Below are 17,923 nucleotides of genomic sequence, written 5' to 3'. Positions count from 1 at the left end.
GAATAGTATCGTTCCATAAGAACGAATACAAATATTTAAACTTTAAATTAACAACGGATTAATACAAATATTTAAATTTAAAAATTAACAACGGATTAAAAGATGATACATAATAAACTAATATCGTATAGAATTAAAAACAAAATAAAAATCAAAAAAAATAAACTCAGAAAAACTTCTAAACACAAGCATAGAACCATAAAATAAACATGTAAATTAAGAGTTCCTTGCAGAGTTTTTAACCATATACTTCCAGGCCGATGGAAGGCCCTCAGCGTCCCTCGCATTTATACACGCCCCTTCCAGCTTGCTCTTGTAAATCTCTATTTTCTCAGCGGTCTTCGCCAACGTTGGGGAGCTCACGGGTTTTATAATGTCCGCTTCATCCCATTTAACTATCGAGCTTTCGGTCTGAGCCATTTGGGATAGTACCGTGGCGTTGGAGCTTTTTCTGATGTTATACTTGTGCTCCTTGAGTCTTACACTCAAACTCCTTGTCGTAACGCCGATATAATCTTTCTTAATTCCCAGCTGTGCGTTCTCGTATGGTATCCTATACACACCCGCTTTTTCTTCCTTCCTAATGCTATCCTTGTCATTCCTTAAAATCTTATAAAGGTTCGGGGCTCTTTTCAGAATTATTGATGTCTCATTGCGGTTCGCAATTTCTTTCATAATGCTTTTGGCATATCTGTTATAAGTGAATTTAGTGATCTTAGCGGGACGTTGTTTAGAGCCTCTTGCTACGTTCTTCTCGTACCTTTTAACCATTCCTGTTATTGCGCTTTTCCTGTATCCTAAGGTTTCGGCTACCAGTAGAATTCTGTTAATTTCCTTTGCTCTGTCCATAACGTTATCACAATATAGAAAGGCCCTTCGGATTAGAGCCCGGAATGCCGCCATCTTATAATGATACGGATCATTTGATTGCGAAGGGATATAAAGCGGACTGTGCGTTGGTTTAACGTAAACACTGGTAGATAAATGCCCGTTCTTGAACTGGATGTTGATGTCTAAAAAATGAATTGTTACGGAACTTTTCTGTTCTAATTTCAGTTTTAGGCCGTCGTTATTACGATTGATGCCTTCAATGAACTCATTAATCTTACGGTTATTCTTCCATAATATAAAGATGTCGTCTACATATCTTTTAAAATATACTATATCCTTACGGAAGTCAAACAAAACCCTTTTCTCCAGCTTTCTCACAACCAACTCACATAGAATTCCTGAGATCGGACTTCCCATTGGAACCCCTCTTTTCTGTCTATATGCTTGTCCATCATAGCTGAAGATAGATTCGTAGCATATCAGGTTAGCCAGTTCTACTACTTCGTTGTTGTAACGTAACAATTCAGGGATTCTGCTGAACAATAATTCGAGTAGTGCTTCCTTTGTTGTGTGGGACCAGGTGGAGGTACCAGACAAGATTAGGGAAGTTCTAGAAAAAGGCCCGAACTTTTTTTTTTTTTTTTTAACTCTTTCCGCCCTGTGGGCACTAAGAGGGCCTCTTTTAGAAGGCCCATTATGGGTTCGGCCAGGCCCACAATGGGGCGACCGGGTGGTGAGGACGGGGCCCGACATATCCGAACGGACCACCCCCGAAAAATTCCTGGGGATTTTCGACCCGTTCGGATTCGATCCCGGGTGCCCCAGAGCGGTAGGTTGCACCTTGACCGCTCAGCATTAGGGAAGTTCTAGAAAAAGGCCCGAACTTCGTCCCTGAGAATCCAAGAAATTGGGAAACATCGATTCAAGAGATTGAAAGAGGAATCGTTGGGCTAGATTCGATAGAAAAAGATTATTTTAGGTGGAAAACGGTCATTAAAAACCAAGAACGTTGGAAGCTAGGAGGGCTTAAGAATAACGATATTCGGGTTACTAAGCGTTGGCTGGATGTAAACGATTTACTGGTAACAAGAGCGGACAAAACTAAACATTTGGTGATCATGAAAAGAGAAACTTACAAAAAGGCGATAGTAGATTACATCGAAAAAACGGAATGTGAAAAGGTTAACGTTAATATTATTGAGAGCATTGATAGACGGGTCAAGAAGCTAGAAGGGACAAAGCTTTCTACTGTTTTACCTTTTATTAAGAAGTGCCGGAACCCAAGGCCTGCTATTCCAAGGTTGTTTGCATTCGCTAAAACCCACAAGGAGGGTAAACAAATTAGGCCGATAGTAGAAAAGTGCAGAGGACCGACTTTTGTCTTAGAAAAAAGATTACACAAGTTTATCTCCTCCCAGCTTGAAAGCAACGCACTAGTGGCAGAGGATCCTGGAACTGTGGTTAAGGAAATTCAACACATATCGTTAATGGAAAATGAAGTAGGAACGGTATTAGATTATGAGAGCTTATATCCGTCCATAAGAATTCTATCATGCAAGGAAGCACTACTCGAATTATTGTTCAGCAGAATCCCTGAATTGTTACATTACAACAACGAAGTAGTAGAACTGGCTAACCTGATATGCTACGAATCTATCTTCAGCTATGATGGACAAGCATATAGACAGAAAAGAGGGGTTCCAATGGGAAGTCCGATCTCAGGAATTCTATGTGAGTTGGTTGTGAGAAAGCTGGAGAAAAGAGTTTTGTTTGACTTCCGTAAGGATATAGTATATTTTAAAAGATATGTAGACGACATCTTTATATTATGGAAGAATAACCGTAAGATTAATGAGTTCATTGAAGGCATCAATCGTAATAACGACGGCCTAAAACTGAAATTAGAACAGAAAAGTTCCGTAACAATTCATTTTTTAGACATCAACATCCAGTTCAAGAACGGGCATTTATCTACCAGTGTTTACGTTAAACCAACGCACAGTCCGCTTTATATCCCTTCGCAATCAAATGATCCGTATCATTATAAGATGGCGGCATTCCGGGCTCTAATCCGAAGGGCCTTTCTATATTGTGATAACGTTATGGACAGAGCAAAGGAAATTAACAGAATTCTACTGGTAGCCGAAACCTTAGGATACAGGAAAAGCGCAATAACAGGAATGGTTAAAAGGTACGAGAAGAACGTAGCAAGAGGCTCTAAACAACGTCCCGCTAAGATCACTAAATTCACTTATAACAGATATGCCAAAAGCATTATGAAAGAAATTGCGAACCGCAATGAGACATCAATAATTCTGAAAAGAGCCCCGAACCTTTATAAGATTTTAAGGAATGACAAGGATAGCATTAGGAAGGAAGAAAAAGCGGGTGTGTATAGGATACCATACGAGAACGCACAGCTGGGAATTAAGAAAGATTATATCGGCGTTACGACAAGGAGTTTGAGTGTAAGACTCAAGGAGCACAAGTATAACATCAGAAAAAGCTCCAACGCCACGGTACTATCCCAAATGGCTCAGACCGAAAGCTCGATAGTTAAATGGGATGAAGCGGACATTATAAAACCCGTGAGCTCCCCAACGTTGGCGAGGACCGCTGAGAAAATAGAGATTTACAAGAGCAAGCTGGAAGGGGCGTGTATAAATGCGAGGGACGCTGAGGGCCTTCCATCGGCCTGGAAGTATATGGTTAAAAACTCTGCAAGGAACTCTTAATTTACATGTTTATTTTATGGTTCTATGCTTGTGTTTAGAAGTTTTTCTGAGTTTATTTTTGATTTTTATTTTGTTTATTTTGTTTTTAATTCTATACGATATTAGTTTATTATGTATCATCTTTTAATCCGTTGTTAATTTTTAAATTTAAATATTTGTATTAATCCGTTGTTAATTTAAAGTTTAAATATTTGTATTCGTTCTTATGGAACGATACTATTCGATTTTTTAGCCTGATGATGGCCTATAGAATAGGCCGAAAACGTTCGTTTAAAATTAAACTTTCTCAGCGAAGATAAGGTGTTAGATTTTGTTTATATAGTTGTAATAACTGAAATATGTTTCATCGTAATGTTGTACAAGGTGTACAATGGATGCGTTTTTCGAAACTGACTGATGTGACTCGTCGGTTACTTAAATCGACATATTTACAAACCTAAGAGTCCCTAATTGACAGAACTGCTAGGCTAGCGTAGGCTCTGTAAATGATCCATTTAATATATTTTACGGATTGTTTTTATTAACTAAAGCACTTAAATTACTCTTGTATTAATTTCGTGGTAAGCTTCCCAAAATTCCTTTAATAGATGTTTCATTGAGAAAAATAAAAAATAATAACGTTTAATAATTTAATAACAATCACCAAATTTAATTATTTGTACAGGTAATTTAAAAATGGAAGACGGTATATTCACAATGTATATAAAGTACAGAAGAACATTTTTAACTGTTTTGCATATTGTAGCGGAGCGTAGCCTAGAATAAAAGGTCGTCTCTGCTAAGTAAGACTGTTAATTCTTGTCTTTGGAAAGGACAGAAGTGAAGACGTTACTGTATCTTCTGTAATTTGTATTAATTATCTCTTCTTTGAAACCGTGTTTGATGAATTTGTTATATTAATTTTTATATTATATTTGAAAAAATTATATTAATTATTTGTACTTATTAGTCGATTTGTTATTTTCATATATATTTAACTAGATTTTCTGTAGTAATTTGTTTTCTGCTAACATTATTTTATTTTCGATCTTCAGATGAAATTATGAATATAGAGGTAAATGACATCGAACTTCTATAGCAGTACTTGTCAACCTTTCCGAGGCAGCGAACATTATTCGTATACTTTTTATTACACAGAGCATTAGCATCAATATATTGACAAATTGATAAATAGTTCTATGTTTACTATCCTCGGGAAACAATGAAGCAATAAACTAATAAACTTGAATAAAATGAAAACATGGAATTATCTTCGAATATAGCAATCGGAATAAATTTAATTAAACGCTTTGGAACATCTGTGTTGGCGGTAAGTGACGGTCTTCTTGTCCCGCGTGCAGCTGCTCTGCAACGGATGGTGAAGGTAGGAGACAACGGCGACGGGATAAAAAGAATCACAGCCGCATGCTCTGGTGTTCCGTTCGGCGGGCATGCTTCCATACGAAAACTTTGCTAGGTCTTAATTTCGGGGGAGGCCTTATATTTAGCAATTAAGCAAAACCTCTAGTAGGTCTTATTTTCGGGGAAACAGGGTAGTCAACTATAAATTTAACACTTTATGTCAACTGAATACTGAGACATACAGATCTTGTTGAAGGATCTATGAAATCATAGTCTGATAATATTTTATTTCAGATAATGATTTGCAATTTGTTACAATATTTTTATCCCTAACATTTAATCATTCTCTTCAATCATTCCTGAAAGACTCGACACCATATATTTAAGAACGTCTTTTGAAATAGCCAAGATTTCATCTTCATTAGTTGTCTCCATCTTTTTCGAAGTCTTTGAAATGGAAGTTGAAAATGGTGCATGGCATATTACGGGGTTAACAAAATGTACCGAGTCAAATCTTATTCGTAAATATATATGAATGAATGAACAAATCTATTAATGCACTGCATTATACACAAGAATATGTCAAAGTATTATGTTCATTCATACAAAATAATTTTTTTTGCTTTATTTCTAAGTAGTACGCCCAGCGTTTCCGAGAAAGTCACGGAGAGAGTCGAGTTTCCTTGTTACTAAGTAGTATATTTTTCCCGCAGGTGGCGGAGGGTAACTTGGTAAAATTTGTCCCAATCTGTCAAAGTGTTTAGCAGTTTGCCAGGAATGAAATCAGGGGAAGGACTGGGTGTCAGCGTTTGAAAGTAGCTTATAGTTTTGAAGGATTATAGAGACTAGCAACGCTTAGGTTTTCGAGATCGCTGAAAATGTTTGGGAATTTGGGATAGGGGATGATGGATGTTTGTGTGTGCTGCGGTTTTGTTGACCATGTTTGAAGCTTACTAACTTCTGTGCTTTTTGCCGAAAATTTCTGAACTTTTTCAGGGAAGTTTGTTTATGAAGGGGATTGATGCTATAAAATTTTGGTGCTTAAAGGTCGAGGGATAAGGATATAATATCGGGTCGTGTATATCTCCAAAAGGGTCGGACTTAATTGACGATATTACTCGTTCTTAGCATTTACAATTTTTTTTTATACAACTCATTCCTACCCTCAAAATTAATCTTTTCCCATTTATAACAATTAAAAATATAAAAAGATTTTTAATAAAATGTCATAACAGATGGCGCCATGAAAATTTTAAATGTTGCCGGGAAAGTTGAACAACTCGTCGCCGGTTTATTCAGTTAATTAATGCGAGCTTAAAGATATTTTCGTGGAAAATAAAACATTATCACAATATACCGTATTTTCACTACCGGCGCAATTTCCACTTAACGAATTTTCTTTATAACGAATTGCCCGCATTTCTCGGAAGCAATTCTTTATATGGAAATTCGACTGTACACCTAGTCGTTCGATACTAGAATAGTAAAATTAGTTTTTAATTTAATTAATATTAAATTACATTTCGTACACTTTATTAATGTAGAAATAGCGATAACAATTAATATTTATGTTCCGATTGGTTTTTCTATTAATTAATATTATAAAGAGGTTCAGAATCGAAAGTAATTGAAAAACTTAATCGATAATCGAGTGATAAATATCGTTTTTAAAGGCGTTAAATTTAATAGATGAGTCGTTTCCGAATTCCTAAACTTTAAATTCAAATCTTCCAAGTTATAATTTATTAATTGGTGTTTAGAGAAAATTTGGAATATTTGATTTGATTTTTTAATAAATGAAATAAAATAACTTATTATTATTGTTTGGCTTCGAAACTTCTTGTTATTGATACTAAGTGCATTTTTATTTTGATCGACTGGAAGGACGACATTACTCGATTAATTCGAAAATGTGTCGAGAAATACGAGAAGATTTCGAGAGAATGTAGAAACATATATTACATTTCAGAAAATAATAAGTGTTTTCCGAGCATTTTTTTCTCTTTATATTTGGTGTGTTTTCTTATATATATTCTTTGATATTCGTCGATTTTTAAGAATTTCTTCGTCCACAGGTTTTAGGCCACCCGAACGTTTTATATCTTTAACTACAAAATTTTCCGAACGTTGAAACTATTTCAACCCCATTAGACGTGTTCGAAGTTTAGGGGCATCTTCCGTATACACATAACGAACACTTTTTACTCTTTGCACGATTTTCATTCTTTCTGAAACTCATAAGGCCCTAATATTAGAGATATGACATTCATCCGAAGACATTTCAAACAAAATATAAAGTTCAAAATAAGCGTCTAAGCAGAAAATACAATTTGGAATTTGCGTATCGTGATCAATTTCACAAGTGTTATAATTAAATCACAATACAGTGGAACCTCGGTATACGACCTTAATCCGTTCCTGATGTTTGGACTTTTACCGAATAGGACGTATCCCAAACCATCCTTTCCCATAGGAAGTAATGTAAAAATGATTAATCCGTTCTCATGTAAAAAAAACCCTCTTGATATGATATATTAATGGGGTGTAAAATAATTTAAACACCGTTTGAGCACATTAATAAAAAAATAAATTTTATTATAGATTTTTAAAGTTATTACAGTATATTGCATTATATTATTTAAATCATTAAATCAAAATCAAATCAAACTCTCCTTAATACTAATAATCTGTTTAGAAATTGATTAAACCCCTTTCGCAACGTTAGCAGATTTAATATCTTTATTTTTCACCATTGTCGATATCGTCGTTCTCGGAATACGATATGCAACAGTTAAATCTCGAACACCCACGCCACCTTCGTATTTCCCAACAATCTCTTTTTTCAGTTCCATTGTGATTCTAGTCTTTTTTTAGTTTTCTGTTGCTTTTCGTTTGCCTTTTTTGCAATTCATGATTAATAAAAATAATAAAATTTTACTTACAAATTAAAATCAAAAGAAATTTAACAAAGTTATAGACCGTGGCACCGCGAACGTCTAGTCCTGGTCTAGTACACCGATAGTGCTACTTGTTCGTAGATGGCGCGTATAATTGAATTAAGTCGTATACCGAACAAAAGTCGCATACCGAGCAAAATTTGTTTCGTCCATACAGGACGTATTCCGAATTGGACGTATTCTAAAGCAGACGTATACCGAGGTTCCACCGTACCTATGTTCGAGCCAATATAACCTTTACTTTTTAACCACGGCATCTGAGAAGTCTGTGAAAACAACGAGGTCTACGAGGAAGGTTGTAATATTCACGATTGAGGTGAAAAAAAATCTTAGTGCGAAGTGTGAAAAGCATTACACCTGTGTGGGATCTGACGGCCACGTTTAAGATGCCGAAGTGGAATGTGTGTGACCGGTAAATCCAATTTTCATTTTATTATACAGTATTTACGTATTATATTTATAATTTTCGTATAAAGTTAAAAATTTAAGAAACTTTCTTAAAAGTAGACAATACATAAAAAAGGTATGTTCTAACATCGTACCTTAGCACGCACCCGAGGAAATTAACAGTTCCACGGCGGAGTCAAACTTTCGTTTGAGGCTACTCGTCCGCCGTGGAACTGTTAATTTCCTCGGGTGCGTGCTAAGGTACGATGTTAGAACATACCTTTTTTATGTATTGTCTACTTTTAAAACTCCTTAATTCCCCTATTTTCCCCGTTAAAATTGAAATTAATGATTAAGAATAATTAAAAATAATTAAAAAATAATAAAAACGAAAAAAAAACGAAAGAAATGTTGTGTAATTTTGAAGAAAAAGCTTCAAAGTACAATTTCCTTTTTCTCGCCTATCCGCGAAATCTGACACTGATGAGTCATTGTTTACACAGCTGGATGACCTTGAGAACAGCTGGTGTCGTCTTTCGCGGGACATTCTCATGAAACTCTCGGGAGGAGAAGGGTAAAAAGTAGGGTGAATACTAGATGGTGGTATATTTCTAAATATTTTTTTTTAATTACGATTTTAATTGATATTTCCGACCCCCCCGACTTAATTAAACGTAATTATAAAAAAATCTATTAATTAAAAAAATTAAAAAACTATTGGATGTTGTTTTTGACATCAGAAAATAGCTTTAAATAACTTTACCGAAGTAAAATCGACGCACTAGAAGTTTAGAAGGATGAATGAAGTTCCATAAAAAAATCCCATAAAAAAACAATTAAGCGTTAATTACGGTCATTAAAGGTTAATTAAAATCGCAATAAAATTTTTTCGCGCGGGTAAAAATTTTTCAAAAAATTTGGAGACTTAGAAAACATTCCAAAGATCAAAAAATTTTTTTTCGGGTCCCAAAGTACCGTTTTTTTGTAACGCTATAAAATTTTGTCCGAGTTATCTCGGATTTGGACGTCTATGCACGTCAGGTCGTTAGGTTAGAAGTTTCTTAAATTTTTAACTTTAACATTTGATTATTACCATGTAAGTTATTATTGTGCAATTTAATTGCGTTACTTTTTATTTTAAATAATTCGTATTTGCGGTTTAAGTATATCGAAATGGGTAGTGTAGTGTAGGTTTAAGAATAGAATAATTCGCTTTCTATTATTTCTAGTGGAAAAATTAATTCGAACATCGAACGATTCTGACTTCGAATGGCCTCCTGCAATGAATTAAATACGAAGTACGTACGTGGCACAACTTATTTCATATCGTCCTCGTTAAAATATTTTATGTTTAATAAATGAGTAATAATTTTAAATATGTAATAAAGTTATTTGAAATAAACTTTTTCTTTATTTTTCGAAGAAACTGTATTATATTTTATTTTCTGAAATATTTCCACGAACCGTAACAAAGACACGCCGTCAATGCCGAATTGATATCATCGTATCTGCATTGTCTTCAAAAATTCGATATTCTTCGAGTATCAAATTGTATAAATAGCTTTAACCAAACTTATTGGTTTTCACAGAAAAATAAATGGATAAGAATTAAATAACAAAAAAAGCTAAGAAATTTCTATATAAAGTTCGTCATTTTACGATGTTTACACTACGGCAAGAAAAATCAATGAAAAAGGTACGTTTTTACATACTTTGATATTATAAATGCAATTATTTTAATTAATAATAATTAATAATTCGAGTGAAATGACGATAATCAACCTTATATCTCGATTTTGTAGGTGATCTATAATTATGCTGTATTTATAACAATAAAAAATTTTATTAAATAACATTTAGACTTATTTTTATATAATAAAATAAACTTTTTATTTAACGTAAGGATTTCATAAGGTAAAGAAGAAGAAAATCCTTGATTTATAAGCTAGACGATTATGATTCTCTATACAATTACTTTGTAAGTATTACAGTTATATTAGTTCTAATATTATCGTTATTACAGTATTTAAATTAATTTATTTTTATAGATGTTTATGCCTTTCCTATCAAAGAACTGTTTTAGCAAACAATGAAACTTTCAATTATACTTTGTATAAGAGCTTCGTAGAAAATGTGGATTTGGCAAACAATGAAACCTTTAATTATACTTTGTATAAGAGTTCTATGGAAAATGTGGATTTATTCGAAGGCGATATTAGATTAGATACGTCACTTGGAGAGGTGATTTATAAATTTTTAAACATTTATCCTTCGTTTGTTCATTTTTAGGGCCTATTGTTTTTAGGAACTCGAGGGAAAAGCCATGCCGGAATGCTCTTCCAATGATCTTCGTGCCTTCTAATTTTTTAACAGAATCGGAAGACGTGTCCAATATCCTGAATAGGGTCTATCCATTAAGTTCTCTCGTCCACTTGTATGTTACATATCAGAAATGCACGTTCATTATCAAGGACTTGGAAATCTTTTATGGTGACCCTGGAATCCACACCTTGTGAAAGATCAAGAAGTAGACGACCGAGAATGTATCATCCTAATCATATGTGCTCACGAGTATAATTCTATTAGAGTCTAAAGTGTATTCAAGAGATCGTTCTCTCGAATAGAAGGAAACAATCTCTCGATGTTTAATATTCTTATGCGTATTTTGTTTTTCGGATTTTCTACTTCTTCCTTCTTGCGAACACAAAAGAGACCTTATCTAGTATTCATTGTGGGTTTTCCCAGGTCCACGATAAGGGAGTTGGGCAAACCCACAATGGGCACAACAATTTTCGCGAATCGATTCGGATTTCTATTCAAAATGGTGATGCTTTTCGTGGAATCTGTATTTCGGACTGGCGCGAGGATAACGGATGCCACAAATTTTGTAAGGTCTCTTAACATATATCCAATATTATATTAATATAAAATTATACACAGAAATTTTTTTAAATTAAAGAATTTTAAATATTAAAATTTTAAAATATTTAGAGCCGAGCAGCTGTATTAAAACCGAGTAAACTTTGGGATGACGGTATAATATTTTACAAGTTTTCGCCTTTCCTAAGTACGTTACTTTGCTGTATTTGAAATAATTAATGATATCGATTAATATAATAATACTTTCTACTAGAAATTTACAAAATTCAATTTATAAAGTTAATTTTTCGCTACATGGAGCGTGTAACTTGCTTACGTTTCATAAGAAGAAGGAAAGAGGATAATTATGTTTATATACAGGAAGGGGACGGGTAAGAATATTTATACAGATAGTGAATTATTTACCTTATATTTATTTAAATATATTTATTTATTTATTTATTGAAGATGTAATTCCATGGTTGGAAAAGAGGGAGGACGTCAGATTCTTAATTTAGGAAGTGGATGTTGGAACGTCGGAATCATACTTCACGAATTATGTCACGTTATTGGCTTGTATCACGAACATAATCGACCGGATCGTGATAAATATATAAACATTGTATGGGATAATATTAAAAAGGGTAAGTCATTATGTTCAATATATTTTATGCATAAATAGTTTGAACTGATGACTTTTCTTTAACAAACAGAATTTAAGACGGAATTTCAGCTGTACGGTAAGGACTTCTTGAGAATATGTGACAGATATAGTTACGATACCGTCATGCATTATGGTCCTAAATCCTTCGCTAAAGACGGTAAAATAACTATAATGCCAACTCTTCCAAATGCTACCATTAAAGAAGTTTACGAATGGCGATCTTTGTCAGAATCCGACATTGAATGTATTAACAAGTTATACAAATGCGAATAAATTCTGTTGTAAATATAGAAATAAAATTTAGTTTATTATGTGAATTTCACTGGGAAAACTTTATTTTATGTACAAAACAAGTAAAACGGCAAGGCCGTATTTGGGACAAGACTATGTCTCGAATAGGGTTTCTCAAACGGGATTCCGGGATCCCGGTCGTTTTTTTTAACCCGGGAAATATCCCGGGAAATCCCGCAAATTTTTTAAAAATTCACTTTTTTCTTATTTTACGTTAAGGTTGAGGACATTTTGCAAATAGAAAGTATCATTAACTCATAAACTGTCAGAATACATTTGTATTTATTAATTTTAAACCTACTTATTAGTTTTTTAAAATTTTTCTTATGGCATGTCACAAATGGTCAATAATCAATACGTAGCTTATTTGTGGCAGAACTCTCAAAATTCTTTACCAGTAATATCTGGAATAAGTGTGCTTACGCTGTCTTAATTTTTAACCATGCTTAGTAGCTTCAATAACTGCGTAACGCCAAGTTGTGCAAATTGGGCAAGGATACAAACGAGTACGAAGTCTGCAAGTATGAAGTTTTTCTTCATAACCTGATTATTAAAGACAAACGAACTGCCGAATTATTAGGCTATGATCTTTCTATTAATGTAGCCGAGATAGACAAATCGAGAATACTAGAGAACAAAAGAAGTTCTACAATCTCGAAAACGAACTAGAAATCTTTCAGGGTACAGATGAAAACACATAATATTTGTCTTCTCTTAGATGCATTAAAAACGATTCCAATCACATCGATTGAATCGGTAAAGGCATTCTCGGTAGCGAGACTTTTCATTACTAAAATAAGAATCAGATTGAGTGATCTGAGTATCGACCATCTTCGCTTTTTAAAATCCTATAAAAATTTACAATATTTTGTATTATATTTTATTTAAAAAATCAAAAATTACCTTCTAAGTTAGAAGTTTGATCTAAGTTCATTTTTTTTAATTTTCAACTCAATTCAAAGGCATCTTTGTCGTTGCTGTAAGCAGTTTCCAGCAAACTTTAATAAATTTTTTTCTATTTGTGAAAATTTCTACGTAATTCAAAGGTAATTTTTAATACATATCTTATACAGCATTATTAATATGATTTTGGAGGACAGTATTAAATTACTTTAAAAAACGAAAAATAATTAAATCATTTGATTTCATGACTTTTTGTATATCTTAAAAAGAATTAATTTTGTCCCGGGATTTCCCGGAATCCCGGGAAACAGTTCACTTTTATCCCGGATTCCTGGACAAGCAAAAGACCGGGAAATGAGAAACCCTAGTCTCGGAGACTCCCTAAGCGGGATCACTTCCACGCTTACAGCGGATCTCGTTCTCATTCTCCAATAATCTTTGATATCGATGGTTTTGAGCGCGATCGTTCGAACTTCGCTGGCCACAGCCACGACCACGACGTCATCCGTGATGCATTTTCATTGAAATTAACCTATCGAATGTTGATATTTCTCTCCGTCGCGTGACGCCCCAGGTTGAATTTTTGCCAATGCGAAAATTTCCCGTTTTTGAAAAAAATAATAGTGGCTATTGTATCGTTGTCAATTATTTTTTTGTTTTGTACAAATGAAATGTATATATTAATAAATGTAAAAAGAAAAAAATAATTATATTTTGGAAGCTAGTTTTAATATAAAATTATAAAATTGTAACGACGCGCCATCTAGTTTCAAAAAGTTCCGATGATGAAACGAGATATCTCTAGTCAATCGGTCGAGGTTATCACGCGGCGACCAGAAATATATGGGGGAATAACGCGGGACAGGTAAATGGGTTTTTTCAAAGATTCCTTTGTCAAAATTCGATTTCACAATATTCGTATTTCCAACTTACCAACCAGCAACGCATACACAAATCTCGCACTACTGCCTGTTTGTAGAGAGTGTCGCCATTTTGTATTTTATTGTGTTTCGGTTCTCGGTCCCCTGACTACCTACGAGTCTGGTTTATTTTATGCGCGCATGATTTGGGCACCTAATACTCCGTGCCAAATTTCAACTCCTGACATACTGTATACTCTTTCATACCTCTAAGCTGATAAGACAGCAGGACGTACGATTTTATAAACAAGACAGTCTTGTCAATAATTAATTTTTTTTTTTTTTTTTTTGGATGGTATTGAATATCCTAATTCATATACAAGTATGTTTTCCTTATTCTTCTTACATAAATGTAAATTACACGAGAAAATTATATTTTTCTTTCACTTCTGACTTTTGGATATTATATAACTTTAATAAATTTCAAAACGTTAAACCAATAATGATTAAAATTAAAGATAAAAAGCGTATAAAAAAAGAAATCAGATTGCAGAGAAAAATACTTTTTTTCTGCAATCTGATTTCTTTTTATAAAAATAACAAAAATTAAGATTATTATCTGTTTGATGAAACCGTGTCTTGTTCTATGATTTAGATTTAATAAACACTAATGTTGTGTGTTTGAGTGTGATATTTGATAGAAAACTTACCAAGTGTCAAAGACACTTGGCAAGTTTTCTATCAAATATCTTTATTCATTCTGGTTGATTAAAAAACACGGTTAATGTTACCTTAGGATCCAAAATGGCGGCCGGGGAAATTTTTCCCTACTTCGGAGACTGCGACGGGGAAAAAATTTTTCCCTAGAGTCGAGACGTCGACGACGTGGGGATTTTTTCCCCGTTCGGTTTCTACCCTGCGTTCGACGTTGCCGAGTATCCTGTAACCTCGAAACAGAGACTGTAGTGTGTAAATTTGCGACGGTAGAAGGAGCCTTTTCGTGACGTCGTGCGAGAGTAAAATCGGCGGGAAATTCGTAGGGGTGTTACGAACGAATATGCAAATGCATGATCTGCGACGTGAATTCTGTTCATTTCTGGGCAATTTTATGCAAATCGACTAGTTTCCTGTTGGAATCGTTTACTGCTGTGTTGCGACGAATTACGTATTGGATTAATTGCTGTGTTTTTTTTTTCGTAACGATATTTCATTTGCACACAAATTGCTATCTGTGAATATGTATTGTTATTAATTCCTCCAGTATTAGTAAGTATTTTTCTTTCTGTTTTTACAATTTAATCCTAAAAGTTAGAGAACCAAGTAATCAGAAATTAAGGAAAGACCGTGTTTTTTATCCTCTCCTTACCTCCCCGCGTTTAGTTTATTGCCAATTGTTCGATAATGACTAGTTTTGCCGATTTGAGTTGCAACGACGAATTTTGGTCGAGATGCACTTCCCGTGATTTCTACAAGTAAATGGAAGACGACTTTTCGGAGCTTGGTTTGCCTCCCCGTATCGATAACGCATCGAATTTTGCTGTAAAATTAAGCATACAGCCGACCGAGTCCATTTGCATTCATTGCGATGAAGATAAGAAATGCTTCATATGTCAGGTGAACGACAGATCAGAAAACACTGTGAATTGGATCGTTTGTAAATACGTGAATTCCGGCAGTACGATAATAACGGACTAATGGAAAGGATATATGCACATTGACGACATAGAAGGAGTAGCGGTCGAACATAGAACAGTCAACCATTCGAAAAATTTCGTCTACCCCCAAAGAGGAGATCATACTCAGAATATCGAACAATCGAAAAGTGAGTAAAAAACTCCTCTTTTTGTTGTTTTTTATTGTTTATTTCGGTTAAAAAATCCGCGGAGTCTGCAGAGAAATTCAAGATGGCGGCCGGAACCGCGGCCATCTTGAATGCAGGGGAAAATTATTTCCCCGTCGCAGTCTCCGAAGTAGGGAAAAATTTCCCCGGCCGCCATTTTGGATCCTAGGGTAACATTAACCAAAAACACACAACATTAGTGTTTATTAAGTCTAAGATTATTATCTTATTTCGCACTTTTAACTCTTCTATTATATCAGACATGGGCAAATGCGGCTCTTTTTGAGTTTGCTGGAAGTGTTAATTTCTGTTTTTTATTATTATTTTTTCAATTTTATATTTATAATTTTGTGAAAATATGTTTATTAAAAAAATTCAATATTTGTTTTACATTATATTTATATTATATAATAAAATCGCGCGCCTTACCATACTATCCGCCACGACAGTACAGAACTGCGGCTCCCATGCATTTTGCAAAACCTACGTTTAGGCTCCCACTGAACTCTTGCTTGTCCACCCCTGTATTATATTATATTATAGTATTTGATTTATATTTACTAATGTTATCTTATGTAACGGTTCATCAAAACGAGTGACAAATGAAACACGTGTTAAAAATTCTTTAACTTATGCACAATAGAAAAATATAAAAATGTTTAAAATGTGTTAGATTGCTCACTCGGTATATAACCTTTCAAGTTATGTAAATCAAATACTCATATTACAAACATTAAAAAGAAAACCATATAAACAGTTTGGTTATTTCAACCTACCATTGTCACGTTTATGGAGATGCTCGGTTGGTACGAAATGGCGCAATTCTATTGGTCAAGTACTGTACACAACAATTGAAAATGTGATATCTTAAATTTTTTTAAATATATTTTTTCCTTATATCAACTCTAAGAAATTGTACCATTCATACCCGAATATCAAACGGTCATGTGCCAACGAATCAAATTTGCCGAAACGGATCACATATTGAAACTCGGCACCCTCGACAACCACTTAAAACATATTTCGTATTATCCAGTAACCTTATATTATGCAATTTTCCTATATTCGAATGCACCATACCGCTGGTCCGATAGAAAGGGACTGTTGCAGAAAGAGATTGAAGTAATTCGACCGAAAGCAGTAGTTGACTTTCTGCTGTGAGAGAGGATGGTCAACGACTACTGATTAATACTGGTGTACTATTAATATTTGAAAAGTAGCCCCGCACGTGATTAAAGTTGTTAACCTTAGCGTCCGAAAAACTCATATGACTTGTTTGAAAATAAGTATTGTAAAAATGGGAGAATAATTTCTTTTATGTGATAACAGTGTTCATATTTTGCAATGGATTCTATAAACTACATGGAAAGTATATTCTCGTAAATATCGCGTTTATAGAAAAATTATTAGGCTTCAATTTTCAACAATTGTAGACCTATAAATTCTGACTGTCGTCCCCTGCTTATCTGTCTGTCTTTCCTTAGTCTCAAGATAAGAGTGAGATAGATGAAAATCAAGACCAGATATGTAAAGCTTAGTGACAGGATGCCCCGAATAAATATATGTGAACATCTCATTTGGACCGGAAGTCACGTTACTTCAATTCAAAATTTTCCCCTGCACGTTGTTAGAGAGATAACTGGCTCGACTCTATTGCTAACAGGAAAAGTATAATGTACAGGGAAAGACACTACTAAAAGAATTGAGAACATTGTGACAAAAAGTTGCAGCCCGGCATTGTGACGATGCCACAATACATAATCGCTCGTTAAAATTGGTTTGGTTTATTTGGTTACAGCAACGCGATGCGCGAGCGATCTTCCGAAAGAGATACAGTACATCCCAGAAAGACTTTTATGGGAAGCTGGACCCTATTTAGATCTTACAAACGTGAGGAAAACCCGAAACCCGCGGCTAACTAACTACCGATGTTCGGTGGTTTTATTCACTAGGCTACTGGAGGGCGCTTACTAGAATTAAGAAAATAATGTTCAGAAATGAAAAAAACCCTCTGTTATAACAGCCGGGAAAGTAAAAATACTATCCGAAAAAAATCAACAACGGACCGAGTACGGTACGAATCCGACTGATCCAACTACACTATAAATAAACAATCGTATGGCCGAGAGTAAAGCCTTCCAAGACCTGATTCGTACTTAGATTATAAAAATATTGGTATATTGAAGATAAGTGCTACACTTACCACTTTAAACTCTGATCTGTCCTTTTTTATAATGATTAAATAAAGCCTAGAA

At 34.2% G+C, this 17,923-nt stretch overlaps 1 protein-coding gene across 10 annotated transcripts in view; it reads left to right on the top strand.

The window, feature by feature from the left end:
• Positions 1–12,091, top strand: part of LOC136983456 (astacin-like metalloprotease toxin 1) — a 35,895-nt gene extending 23,804 nt beyond the window's left edge. For 3 of the 10 annotated variants that reach the window (XM_067280200.1, XM_067280202.1, XM_067280201.1), the window contains 5 exons: positions 10,300–10,492; positions 11,243–11,318; positions 11,385–11,502; positions 11,579–11,754; positions 11,824–12,091. In XM_067280200.1, coding sequence (XP_067136301.1) covers positions 10,300–10,492; positions 11,243–11,318; positions 11,385–11,502; positions 11,579–11,754; positions 11,824–12,047 — 787 coding nt within the window. In that variant the 3' untranslated portion in view covers positions 12,048–12,091. Of the gene's footprint in view, positions 1–10,151; positions 10,230–10,299; positions 10,493–11,242; positions 11,319–11,384; positions 11,503–11,578; positions 11,755–11,823 lie in introns of those variants that run through there. The other 7 variants (XM_067280198.1, XM_067280206.1, XM_067280203.1 and 4 more) reach the window with 4 other exon arrangements.
• The last annotated feature ends 5,832 nt before the right edge of the window (positions 12,092–17,923 follow it).

This window comes from Centruroides vittatus, unplaced genomic scaffold (genome assembly GCF_030686945.1).
Source record: "Centruroides vittatus isolate TY-2023 unplaced genomic scaffold, ASM3068694v2 contig_882, whole genome shotgun sequence".
Taxonomy (NCBI): domain Eukaryota; kingdom Metazoa; phylum Arthropoda; class Arachnida; order Scorpiones; family Buthidae; genus Centruroides; species Centruroides vittatus.
Note: the sequence above shows the minus strand (reverse complement) of the source record. Positions and strands in the feature narration are given on the sequence as shown.